Source organism: Monodelphis domestica, chromosome 5 (genome assembly GCF_027887165.1).
Source record: "Monodelphis domestica isolate mMonDom1 chromosome 5, mMonDom1.pri, whole genome shotgun sequence".
In the NCBI taxonomy this organism is placed as follows: domain Eukaryota; kingdom Metazoa; phylum Chordata; class Mammalia; order Didelphimorphia; family Didelphidae; genus Monodelphis; species Monodelphis domestica.
The window spans coordinates 124,665,395-124,679,168 of NC_077231.1; the positions used below are offsets into that span (position 1 = coordinate 124,665,395).

Below are 13,774 nucleotides of genomic sequence, written 5' to 3' on the forward strand. Positions count from 1 at the left end.
TCTACTGGTTAAAGTCATCTCTCCAGCTTTAGTTCCTGAATTGGGGCATTGTACCAGGGCTAGACACCATCCCCTGCTGCTCTTTGGGATGAAATGGTTAGTCCACCTTTATTCATAGAAATTTGGGTTTCTGTGCTCTTATTCAGTTTCTGGAGTAAGTCCAACTTAGACTTCTGAGGTCCAGAGTGGTTCTTTAAGACCCTCTATGACATCTCAGGACAGAGCACTGGGGATCTTGGAACTCTGAGTACCCGGAATATCCTGGTCAGAGTGTTGCTGCTATAGTGGTGGTTGTCATTCCTGATAGCTTTCAAGTCCCCTCTCTGGGTTTCTGGCTACTTTGGAATTCCTCAGGTGAGCCCTCCACTCTTCCTACCTTCAAACACAGACCTTTACAAGCTTCATATATCTCTATCTTGTCTTTTATCGGGAGCCTGCTGGCTTTCCCATTACCCTTTGGGTTTATGGCTGACTTTTTTTGTAGTCCCGGAGTGGAAGAAGTCACTACAATTTTTCATTAAATTTCAATATCATCATAATTTGGTCAAGTACAAGTTGCAGATTTTTATTATAGGCATGTGGTATCTAGGCAGTCCACTTCTCTTTAGGCAATCATATTAGCCAGAATTTCTCAATTCAATTTAGCAAACATTCTCCTTTTGATTTTCTAACTTTGCTTTTACTATTATTACTACTATTTATCTTGACTACTGCTTCATTTCCTTTGTTAGTTCATCATACACTTCTGTCACTTATTTCTTGTAAATCTTTATCCTTAGTTCATCCCCACCATTTGCCTTTTCTGTTTTTTCTGAGCCAAGAGGAAGTTATAACTATGCCAACCAAGTCTAGTACAAATTCATGTTATTTGATCTGACTCTTCTACACCAACCCTTTTATTCTTTCTTGATTGACATCCCTTTAGTAATTTTTTCCAAACCTTTTTTCTTGAGCCTCTTATCATTGTCCCTTCATTATCATTAAAAGATTTTCCCTTTTTCTTGAGTGGGAAAAGTACAACTATGTGAGTTCTCTCATTTCATCATATCTAGATCTTAAAACCTTTTCACATCTTCTTGCCTTTCTCCAACCCCTGAGGATGAGGTATTTCTTTTTTTTGTCAGTTAACCCTCTGTTTTTTACCTTGATATAGGACTCCCAGTCCTAAATAAAAACGTAGTAATTCTATTTAAGGAGACATTACCAGCTGATATTAATATTTCTCATCTTTCTGATGATAGAAAAATTTTCTTAACTATTTGTATAACTGTGATCATCAAAACACTATATTTGTATGTATAAAGAGAAACTTCCATCAAAGTTCTTAATTTTTATGTTTTTCTCTTCCTCTAGGTAGCACATAAATTAAAGATAAAATAATTCAGAAGGAGGAAGACCAAATCAAGATGTGTAGCTCTGTTGCTGCCAGATTGTGGTTCTTGACAGATCGTCGAATCAGAGAAGACTACCCTCAGCAGGAGATACTGCGAGCTCTAAAGGCCAAATGTTGTGAGGAGGAACTGGACTTTAGAGCTGTGGTGATGGATGAAGTTGTGTTAACAGTGGAGCAAGGGAATTTGGGTAAGAATTATGCTTAAGGGAAGGAAGTGTGATAGGATTTTATTCCTTTTTTGTGGAGAAAGTCTAAGGATCCTTTAACAGTTTCAAATAGTAGATGTGACTAGAAAACTTTTTAAAAAAGAAAACAAAAAACTTTCAATTCCCCTAATGGTTAAATCTCTCAACCTTTGAAATAGGCCTCTTTTAGTCAATTAGAAATTAGTGAAAATCTGTTTAATGGATATGGCAAAATTATATAAAGCCCTTAAAATAATCTGATAATTTCAGAGGGAAATCTAAAGTAACATCCTAGTTTCTTTTCATTTCTGCTGACTTTTCCTACAGTGAATATTTTGCAGGGAGTCTAATGATTTCCTTTTAACAAAATTATCATAATAGTTCCAGGGTTGGATAGAATCCGCTTATGTATGCATGTGTGACAATATCAATATTTTAATTTGGTCACATTTGTTTCTCATGAGTAAAAATTAGGAATCCTTGAGTTGACTCATAAGCATGTCTTACAGGATCATCTTTATCTTTGTTCTATGTAAGGAGAAAGTGTTTGGAACAGATTTCACACTTTTAATCTCATCACTTAAGCTAATTCTTAGCAGTAGAGTTTGAATCTCTACTTTACAGATATGTGACTTCCTCTTTGGCCTTTTTGCTAACTTGGAGGATTTCACTTGAGTTAGGAGGGATTGTGGATGGATCTGGAATTTCTGATTGACTTTCACAAAACTTTTCTTAGTTTAGTGACTAAGACATTAGATGAAGATTTTTAGGAGACTTAAGATTTTATCTTCCAAGCCACTTATTTGATTTATGACTTTAGATTCACAGTGGGGAGTCATGATTCAATTCTCACTTCTGTAAAATGGGAAGAGAAACACTATAGAGAATTAATAATGTGGAAATTACCATTTTTTTCTATTTTTGAGAATACTTTTTAAACAGGTATTTTCTTTGGGGGCTGTTGTATTATATGATTCACTGATATTGGTATTAAAAGGATAGACTTTGCTTCCATGGAAAGTTCAATATTATCAAAAGACCTTTGCAATTACCTTCCACAAGATATATTCAGCAGTGGAATAAGTCCGTTATTGTTTCATGATGAATTAAAAGATCTCAAGAATGCAAGATCCCACTGTGCTTATTATGTGTTAATTATGAAAAGCATTAATATGATGTGGCAAAGAACAACTTTACTGGGCCTTTTTTAACAAAGTGCCTTTTATTCATATAGCAAAATTATCTAAGATTTCTTGCAGTATATTAGCAAGCTTTCTCTAACGTTTTAAAAAACCTTTATTCTCACTGTTTTATAAAGTATGCTTTTCCTTATAAGATTTAAAGCTAGTTCTTTAAATATTTTTATTGATATATTTTAATATTGATTACATCTCAATAAACAGTACCCTTGTGTTTTACTATCAGAAAAATTTAAACAAAATCATCTACTCTTAACAATTGTGATTAACAGAATTACTACCTTTATAATTTACCTTTAAGAAAAAAACAAAAGGTAATTTATTTTAAATCCAGTCATTTGGAACTCACATTGATAAATTTTATTTGACCTGACTTCTGGTTTTTAGGGTTGTCTTTTATTTGCTCCATTTTGCTGTCATGTATTTTGCTATTTCATTCAGCTTTTTCTCTTTGTATTTCTCATCTCTTTTGGCAAAATAACCTATTACATTTATATAACACAATTTGTTTGACCATTTCCAAATTGATAAACACATTATTGGTTTCCAGCTTCTTGTTATTACAAATAATGCTGATTATAAGTATTTTTGCATATGTAAGAATTTTGAGTGAATTACTTCCTTGGGATATAAAACTCACATATGAGGATTTAGGATTAAAGAACATAAGCAGTTTATTCGCTAAAAAAAAAATTCAGATTGTTTTCCAAAGAGATTAGAAGATTAGCACCAGGAATAGAGTGCCAGATCTATAGTCAACAGCACTGGTTCAAATCTGGCCTCAGATACTTCTAGCTGTGGGACCCTGAGTATGTGACTTAATCCCAATTACCTACTTGCTACTCTTCTTAGAACTGATACTAAGACAAGAAGGTAAGGATTTTTTTTTAATTGGACTAGTAGCTCCAATAATAGTATATTCATGAATTCACTCATCCTTTATATTTGCTCCCAACATTTACTATTTCTGTCTTTACTGTATATTAATGCATATATTATGCTATAGTACATACCATATAATAGTGCACCAAATTATACTAAGAATGGTAATCATTCTTATTAGTAATTTGGAGCTTATTTTCCTCTAATGGGTTGTTAATGGTTTGCATGTCTTTTATTTACTTATATTTATTTCTTTTAAATCCTTCTTTCTTAGAATCGAAATAAGAATTGGTTTCAAAGCAGAAAGAGAATCATAAGGACTAGGCAATTGGTGTCAAATGACTTGCTCAGGGTCCCACCACTAGGAAGTGTTTGAGGCCATATTTGAACCAAGATCCTCCAGATCCCAGACATGGCACTCTATATCCACTTAGCCATCTAGCACTTCCTGCATTTCTTCTTTTTTTTTTTTTAAACCTTACCTTCTGTCTTAGAACCAATACTATGTACAAAATAGAAGATCACTAAGGGCTAGGCAATGGGAGTTAAGTGATTTGCCCAGGGTCATCCAGCGAGGAAGTGTCTGAGGCCAGATTTGAACCTAGGACCTCCCGTCTCTAGGCCTGGCTCTCAAACCACTTAGATACCCAGCTTCCCCTGCTTGTCTTCATTTTAAAATGATTCATGTTTTTATGTCCTTTTACTAATTACCTGAAAAATAATATAGTCCTTTTTATTTGTCTGTTACCTCTACAGATTTTGGATATTTGATGCAAAGATTCTTACTACCTCCCACCCCATTTATATTTATCCAGTTTCATTCTTTCTGTGAAAGCTTTTAAATTTTGTATAATCAAAATTGTGTTTTATCTCTTAACTGTGATTTGTGAAAGAGAGAAACATTTTTTTAATAGTGAGACCTATTATGTTTAATTCATTTGACAAATAAGTTTATATTCTAAATCATTATTGCTCTTAGTCTCCATCCTTTGGCAAGGAGGGTAAATATTTGCTGACTGAAGTGGTTTCTTGATTCTTTTGGTCTCCTTTTTGTGGTGATTCATCTATGTTGGATAAAATTTCCTTAGGAAACAGTTATTATCTGTGTCAATATTTTAAAATCTGTTTACCTTGTTTTTTGGCATTCACCTATTGTTTATATAGGTCAGAATGGATTTATCTCAATTATAAACAGTACCTTTTTCTCAATTTTATTCTGATTAGGTATTAGTTTTAATATTTTCTCAGATACAGGGTTCAAACTGTATACTTACAACTGATTCAGAAATGATTTGCACAAGTAACCAATTGTTTTTTCTCCCTTGGAATATAATCAATTAAAATTTTTGTGGTGTTATTTGGTATTCTCTAATGCTTCTTTACTTTGTAGAGAAGTATTCATGCCATAATAATTGTGAGGATTCCTTTGTTGTCTCTTTATAAGCAATTAACCTTAGTTTTCTTTTTTTGATCTTCCTATTGATTCTAGACAGTCCTAGCCTCCCTAAAACAAATCTATTTCCTGTTCTGCAAAATAGACATTAAGATATTTGAAATTGTCTGTTTATGTCCCTCCCATATCATTGCTTTTTCCCCAATTTCTTTGATCCTTAAACATTCAATCTTATCATCCTCCACTGTCTTGATTTATCATCTCTAGATACTTTCCAGTTTATCAACATCTTTGCTAAAATGTGATTCTGTCTTCAGCAAATTGTCCCCATAATATCATCCCTTCTTTCTATTTTTCCTCATCTCATGGTTCTTTCCCATTGCCTACAAATATGCCCATTTCTCCACTGTCTTTAAGAAACCCTTAAGGAACAGCTAGGTGACTCAGTGGATATTGTACCAGGCCTGGGAATGAGTTCCTGGGTTCATATCTGGCCTCAGACACTTCCTAGCTGTGTGGTCACACAGGCAAATCACTTAACCCCAATTGCTTTGCCCTTACTGCTCTTTGTCTTGGAACCAATTCTAAGACAGAAAGTGGTAAAGGCTTAGAAAAAAGGGGGGGAAACCCTCATTAAAACCTTGCTATCCCCCTCGGGTCAGTATCTCTTCTCTTTTTCATAGTGAACATCCAGAAAAAGTTTTTATGGTCAAATAAAAACTTCTTTAGATTTTTGTATCCTTTCAAACACAGCCCTAATCTACCTTTCCAAGCTTCTTATATGTTACTCTTCTTTCTGTCCTATGTGGCTCGTTCATAGTAATCTTTTTGCTCTTCTTTACTCCATATTTCATTTCTAGGATTTACACTGGCTATTCCCTGTACCAGTGATGCCATTCCTCCTTAACTGTACCTTCAGAGTAAATACCTTGTTTCCTTCTAAACAAAGTTCTAGTCCCCTTTACATGAAAACTTTGATGATCTTCACAACTATCTCATGCCCCTTTCTGCAGTTACCTTGTATATATTTTGTATGTACTTATATATAGTACATATTTTCTCCCCTAGTAGAGTATAAGCTCCTTAAAGGCAATGATCATTTTATTTTTTGTTTTAATTTTTCTCCTTATACTTAGCACAGTGCCTGATATATAGTAGATATTTGTTGATTGATTAGATTCAATGATTCTTCTCATCTTTCTCCTTTTGTGACCTTCTACCCTTTATTCTCTTGACAGAGGTCAAGATTCTTGTCTTTTTTTTGAATCTTTTTTCTTTTTTACCCCAAGTCTTCTTTTATATAAATCCTTCATTTTCAAGATAATTTGGAAATCAGGACATGTTCCTTTATCACCTTTACTTTCTCTTCTAGGAGAGAAACTAATCTTTTAAGCATTGATAAGATTCACTTGGCAGTCAGAAATCAAAGTATTGTAATATTCTAAGCAGGTTACAGTGCTTTCCCTACTTGCTGGATTCAATGTCATACCTTTTCCTGGTCTTCCTAGTATCTCCCTGGGGATAACTACAACAACAAATTATCTATACATTCTTCAGCCCTGCAACCCAGTACCTTGATAGCCACACCCATCACTTGTCTTACTAACATTTTATTTTAGTTTATAAACCTGCCTGATTTCTCTTACCAATTTTATTTTGGAATCTCCTTGATTTGATTTTTTTTTTTTTAAGGATACTTTTCTTTCCTAGTTTTCAGGTTGAGGCCTTCTCTTCCTTCATCTATTTCAGTTGAACCCTTTCTCCTTCAGGTTCTTTTCTAGTCATTCTCTTTGTTTCCTATAGGATAATCTCTTTTCTTTTGTCAGCTTTTACCCCATTTCCTCCTTCATCTCTAGTTTTTCTCTTCCTTCACCTCTAATGCTTCAGTTTTTCCTAAATATTACCAAATTTCTCCAAATTCAATCCTTGGGCTTCTTCACAATTCTAAAGCTTTTGAATTTCCTTTACAATTTTTTGTTTTCCCCTCTCCTGTGCAACCTTCTCATACAAAAATCTGTCAAATAAATCTTCTGACTTAAATGACTCATTAATACTGATCAAGGAAAGACTTGACTTAGATGTTCTTATACTTGGCATAAGGAGAAAGAAGTTAAGTTAGTGAACAAGATGAAGAATGAACAGTTGAAAAAAGAGGAAAATGAGCAAACACCAGTATTATAGAATACATGGAGAAAGGGTCAAGTAAGAGGAGTAGCAGTTTCTGCAGTGCATTAATATAGGGAACTTAGGAGTAGGCATGACATATTTGATAATTCATCAAAGAAGATTAAGATTTGATGAAGTATAGTGTATGGAGGTAGTATAGAGGATAGTGTTACTAAAGTTCAGATAAGAGTTTCCAGAAAAAGATGGTCATTTGTCCAATGCAGCGGATAGGTTGAGATGGATGAGAACGCCCCATCAAATAAGACATTTAAGAGATGATTGGTAATTTTGGAAAGAGTCATTTTAGGTGAGTTATGAAGTTAGAAGCCAGATTGCAAAGAATTGAAGAATTAATGAGTGGAGGAAATGGAATTTTCTAGGAGTTTGGCTGAAAATCTGAGGAAATACATATAGTATGGTAGCTTGAAGACATGATAGCATTTAGAGAAGTCTTCTTAAACATGAAGAGGGAAGCTCATTTATATAAGCAGTGGGAAGGGAGCCAACCTTGAAATCTGGTAGAGAAGAGGGAATGAGTGAAGATGCTGAGTGTGGAATTTTAAGGACACATGTAGAGTGGATGACTTTGGCAAGGCAAAAAGGCCCCCACCTTTTCAGAGCCTGGTAGAGATTGAGTGGCAATAGTTTTGCAATGAATAGGAGGAGAGGAGCTTCTTATAGCCTCATTTTTCCAAGTGTTGCACGTGCTGTTGTTCTTCAGTTTTTGTATCCAACTCTTTGTTACCCTATAAACCATATCACACCAATACTGTGCATGAGGTTTTCTTGGCAAAAATACTGAAATGGTTTGTCATTTCTTTCTTCAGTGGATTAAGGCAAACAAGTGACTTGTCCAAAATCATATACCTAGTAAGTATCTGAAACGAAATTTGAACTCAGGTCTTCCTGACTCCAGGCCCAGCATTTTACCCACCAAGCTACCTAACTTTGCTTTATGCACAAATAGATGATGTAGTAGATAGAGTGCTGGACCTAGAGTCAAAAAGACTCATCTTCCTGAGTTCAGATCTGGCTTCAGACACTGGTGTGTGTCCTTGGGTAAGTCTCTTCACCCTGTTTGCATCAATTCTTCATATGTAAAATGATTATAATAATATAAATGGGAAAGACTAACAAGAAAACCCTAAACATTATCATTTTAATGACCAAACTTGGACCCTAAAGAAATTAGGAGCTAGGGAGATGCAGAAATAGCTGTGGTGGCTCTAGCAATTGGACAAGGGGCAGTGGAGATGCACAGCAACCCACATGTATATATCCATGTAACCCAGGGTCATGGGTGTCAGAGGACAAAGGCCCTGTGGGGCCACTAGGGCAAGATCATGGTCAAATATGACCTCAAGGAGCTCCAGAAGTGACTTAATCTGAAAGGCTAGATTTTTTTTTTAACCCTTACCTTCTGTCTTAGGACCAATATTTTTGGTTGTATTGGTTCTAAGCCAGAATGATAAGGGCTAGGCAATCTGAGGGTTAAGTGACTTGCCCAGGGTCACACAGCTAGGATGTATCTGAGGCCAGATTTGAATCCAGGACCTCCCATCCCTGGGCCTGACTCTCAATCCACTGAGCCACACAGCTGTCTCCTGGAAGACTGGATACTGACCTCAAAGACTGTCAGTCCCTTCTCCCTCCCCTACCCCTCAGGAAGAAAAAATCCCTGAGCTGGAGAAAAATGGAGATGAGCTTTTGGACATATTGGACATAAAGAGTGATAGCACCTGTACTGCCCAAGTCAAGTAGCTATTGGTTGCCTGCTACAAATCTACAGAGGCCTTCATTTCTGACTTCCTAGACAGGATTTGAAGGATACAAAAACAGAACACATTCCAGAAGAAGTGAAACCCTTTGACTTGGGTGAGAAGTGGGGGTTATCCACCAATACAATCACTCCCCACCAGGACAATTGCTACACACCCTCTTACCCCAGACCTCCTATCAACAGTAGTACTTGGGTTGGAGCTGGACCTGCTGCTCTGCTCACTGGGACCTTTCTCCCTGCCCACCACCCCCTGAATTTCCATTTGGAATTTCTTTAAATTGTTATTAAGCTGACAAGACTTTTTGAATTTTTATATTGATGACCATGCAGGCCCTTGAATAAAGCCAGGACCAACTTTTGTACCAAAAGAAAAGAAATGAGAAAATGCACCATAATAAGAGTAATAATAAAGATAACTAACATATAATTGTTCCTATGTACCAAGTAGATACTGCTAAATGCTTTAAAATTATGATCTTGATCCCCACAGCAATTCTGGGAGGTAGGTACTATTATTATCCCTATTTTAAATATGAGGATATTGAGGCAGGCAGAAGGTAAGTGACTTGCCCAGGGTCACATTGCTAGTAAATGTCTGAGATCAGATGAACTCTCATCTTTTTGATTCTAGGCTTGATCTACTATATGCTACACCACCTAAAATGCCCTGCCTTTCTTTCCTAGCAAAGTTGGGGGAATGTGGGTGTAGAAAAATTGGTGGTTATATTGGTTAATTTTGCTAAACAGCTTTTTTTCTGTGGGTTTCTTTTTTTCCTTTTCAGTTCTTATAAGAGATGGGCCGTTTGGAAGGGGAGAAGAAAGGTTACATTAGTCAATTGAAGGTGATAATAAAAACAAAAAAAAATTTTTTTTAAGTTAAAAAATCATTGATTACTTTGGAGAGAGCATGAAAATAGTCAAGTTGAAAAGAGTTGTATTGACATGAGAGGAGAAAGTATAAAAAATTATTTGAAAAGAGCTTTTTCTTGAGGTAGATTCTGTTTGAGCAATAACATAGTAACATAGATCCTGTTTAAGAGCAGTAATATAATCATGTTCACAATGTAATAATAAAAATAATAGCTGTTTTATGGCACTTGAATTTTTACAAAGCACTTTACATATATTATCTTATTTTGTCCTCATCACAGCCCAGTGCAATAAGTACTCTGATTTTATAGATTGGTAATTCAGGCTTAAGAAAATAAAGCACTTTTTCATGGTTATACAATTTATAGATGCCTGAAACAGGATTTGAATGAAGGCTTTTCTTGATTTCAAATTTAGCAGTTTTTTAATGCCTTCAAATTGCATTTTCAGGTAAACAATCAACAAGTAATCATTTAATAAGCACTTATTATGTGCCAGGCACTCTGCTAAGTGCTGGGGATACAAAAAGAGCTAAAAGTCAATACCTGCTCTCAAGAAGTTTACAATCTAATGTGAGAAACAAAACATATAAGCTATAGATAGGATAAATGGGAAGTAATTAAAAGAGGCAAGGCACCAGAATTAAGGATTAGAAAGGTAAAATTTTAGTTGGGACTTAAAGCAAACCAGGGAGATCAGTAGTAAGAGGAGAGGAGGGAGCATGTTGTTCTAGGCATGGAAACAACCAGAGAAAATGCCTGGAGCAGAGAGAGATAGAGTGTCTTGTTCAAGAAATTGCCAAGAAGTCAGTGTCACTGTATTGACAAGTACTTGTTGGAGAATAAGGTGTAAGAAGCCTGGAGAGGTAAGAGGAGACTAGATTATGAAGGGCTTTGAATGCCAAACAGAGCATTTTGTATTTGTTCCTAGAAGCAATAGGAAGCCACTGGAGTTTATTAAGTAGGGAGGTGAATGATCCAACCTGCACTTTAGGAAAATCACTTTATGGCTGAATGAAGGATGGATTGGAGAAGAGAGGGAGACAGACCCAGCATCCAGCTATTGCAATAATCCAGGCATGAGGTGAAGATGGCCTATATTAAAGTGGTAACTGTGTCAGAAGAGTAAAAGGGGTGTCTCCCCCACTGACCCCCCTCTGCAGAGATATTTGCAAAGGTGGGGTTGACAGGCCTTGGCCACAGCTTGCATAGGGAACTGAGGGATATTGAGGAATCAAGGATGACTCAATAGGTATGGAGCCAATAAGTCTGGGAAGATGTTGTTGCTCTCTATAGTAATAGGGAAAGGGAGAGAGTTTAGGAGGAAAAATGAGTTCCACTTTGGACACAATGAGTTTAAGATGTTTATTGGGCATTCGATCAATAAATTTACAGAAAATCTACTATACGTCAGGCACTGCACATTGTGGCTAGAAAGGAGCAAAGAAATCTTTAAACTGAGGGTCACCACATCCCCATTGCGTCCTATTTCGGGCACTTCCCTTAAGGGAAAAAAACCTTTTGAATTAGGTAATGGTGAGTCAGCTTGGGGAGGAACACTTTTGTTAGAAGGATGAGATTTCCTCAAGGCTGGAATTGGTCTTGGGATGGGAAAAGGAACAGGAGAAGATGGGATTTCAGGAGAAGGATCAGAAGAAGTAAGATCAGCCAAGGGTTGCAGAGCACGATAGAGGTAGTTCTGCAGCTGAGATATAGGAGAGGGGTCTTCCATCTCTTTCAGGGGAAGAATTTTCCTCTTAGTGGTTCAGGAACAGGCTTGTAAAAATCAGACCTGTTTTGTATGGGGTCAGTATTTGCCATTTGACCATGTAAGAAGTATTTGAAATTGTCCAATTGCATGCCTACCTGAATTTCAGCTTTAATTTTTTTGTATGGTAGCATTTCTTGTCACAATATTTAGGAATAGAAAAATAAAATTACCTAAGAACATAAGAAATAGGAGGGATTCTGAAACCTTTAAGGTTCCTAATTGTTCAAAAGCCAGAAAATTTTCATGTATTGTAGCATCTGTTTTTATTTATTTATTATGTATGTCTTTTATTTGTTAAATTACTTATAATTCTGATTTTAATCAGTATATGGAGATACTGGCTAGGGGTTAAAGTCTGTGTGAAAATTAAAGGTAAGGGTGTGGTCCCTTTAAGAATGTCACTCCTTGGTTGGAGGGTGGGAGAGGATTAACTCCTTTTGTTGTAGGCTAAGTATAGGAGGGGCAACTGAAAGCAGCTGATTTCCCTCTCAGGGTGAAAAGCCTGAACTACCTGTTCTTCCAGGAAGCTACTTCCAGGCCACCTTTTTTTTTTTAATGGCCTGGGTTAAAAAAGTTTTAATAAGTTATTTTTTTTACCTTATTTGGACTGTAAAAGCCTATTGGGATAAAAAGACCAGTTTATTTTTTGTTGTTGTTACTTTAACACTATTCTTCCTTATTGATGTCTCCAGGTTTTACTTATTACTTAAGTTTAACTCTAGAGACGGTGGATTTGGAAAAATAAAGTAGATTTTCTGTTGGGGCAGGTGGAGGATCATTTTCACCCTTTTTAAAAGGGTGTGAAAGCTTTTTCCTCACAGGTTTTTGCCCTCACAGCTAATTAATAATAAACAAGGCAACTGTAGCTCAAGATAGAATCTTTCTCAAGGTGAGAACTTGAGTGTCTGCTAATTGGGTTGTTTGGGGGGAGGGGGAAGGGGGGTTAGTTTCCCCAGGTGAGGCCTTAGGGTCTAGCCACTAAAATTAAAGGCAGTTATGCTATATTTGTTTTTAAGGGGGGAAAAAGGGGGAAAAATTGAACTTGCCTTCCCTGGCTAATTTGTGTAGACTCAAAATAAGCTATTTAAAAGCTGACTTAGGGATAGTCACAAAAGTAAAGGAAAAGTTTAGGAAAGTTAAGAAGATTGAGGGTATTTTATCACAACCTACATGTTCTGCCAATTAAAATGTAAGGGGGAAAAGGAGTTATTTATAAAAGAGTTGGACTTGATTTATTTAAGAGTGTGATCACCAGGAATTTAATTAATTCCAAAGAAATTTTGTTTACAATTTATTTACAAAATGTAGAAAGAGTGAAGTAAGAAATCAGAGAGAGGATAAAGTAAGATATCTAGCCTAAACAGTAAGTAATTTGCTCCCAGCCCCTGAGCAGGGAAAGTTAGTTCTTAACCAGAGGGGCCTCAGCCCTTATGGCCAAGGCCCTGGGGATGCAGGGAATCTCTCTCAAGAGGACAGGTCTCTTCTGAATATCCAGCAGTTAAGAATCAGCTTTTCACTTGCCTTGTGTCAGTCTAAAGGAACAGGGTCTCAGCTCCTATCAGCAGATCCTTCTGCCCCTCTTCACCAGCCTCAACTCGAAAGCATAGAGAATTGAACTCCTTTCAGGAAGTTGTCACTCGCTTTTAAAGATATTTTCTCTTGCATCTCTTCCTGTGCTTTCCCCCAATTCTACATCTACCAATCACAGTTGACGCTCTGCTCTAGGACTGCCTGGGCAATCAGTAGATTCTGATTCATCACCCACTATTGCACACATGGGTCACAGACCTCCCCCACTCAAGTGTGAATAGGATGTTTGTACCTTTGGTGATTAAATCTAAAATGGGCAGATCTTCATACTCAACTTTTAAGTAGGGTATTTACACTTTGGGGGATTAAAATCTAAAAATAGGCCTGGGTTATAATTTAAATCTTCACAATCAGGGGTGAGTTAATGAATTCCATTTTTATAATCAGGGGAAGAGTTAAATTTAATCTTCACAGAGAATCCTGCAGGATGAGCTACTCGTGGTCAGACTTAGAGTAAGAAAGAGACTTTAAAAAATCTATGCTTATCTACCTTTTCTATTTCAAGTGATTATTAATAAACTTTATAGAAAATAAGAACTTGGAGAT

General features: G+C 36.2%; 1 protein-coding gene across 5 annotated transcripts in view; it reads left to right on the plus strand.

The window, feature by feature from the left end:
* RIMKLB (ribosomal modification protein rimK like family member B) overlaps positions 1–13,774 on the plus strand; it is a 90,920-nt gene that overhangs the window by 11,432 nt on the left and 65,714 nt on the right. For 4 of the 5 annotated variants that reach the window (XM_007503625.3, XM_007503627.3, XM_007503626.3 and 1 more), the window contains exon 2: positions 1,354–1,581. In XM_007503625.3, the coding sequence (XP_007503687.1) occupies positions 1,407–1,581 (175 nt within the window). In that variant the 5' untranslated portion in view covers positions 1,354–1,406. Of the gene's footprint in view, positions 1–265; positions 355–1,353; positions 1,582–13,774 lie in introns of those variants that run through there. The other variant, XM_056799274.1, reaches the window with a different exon arrangement.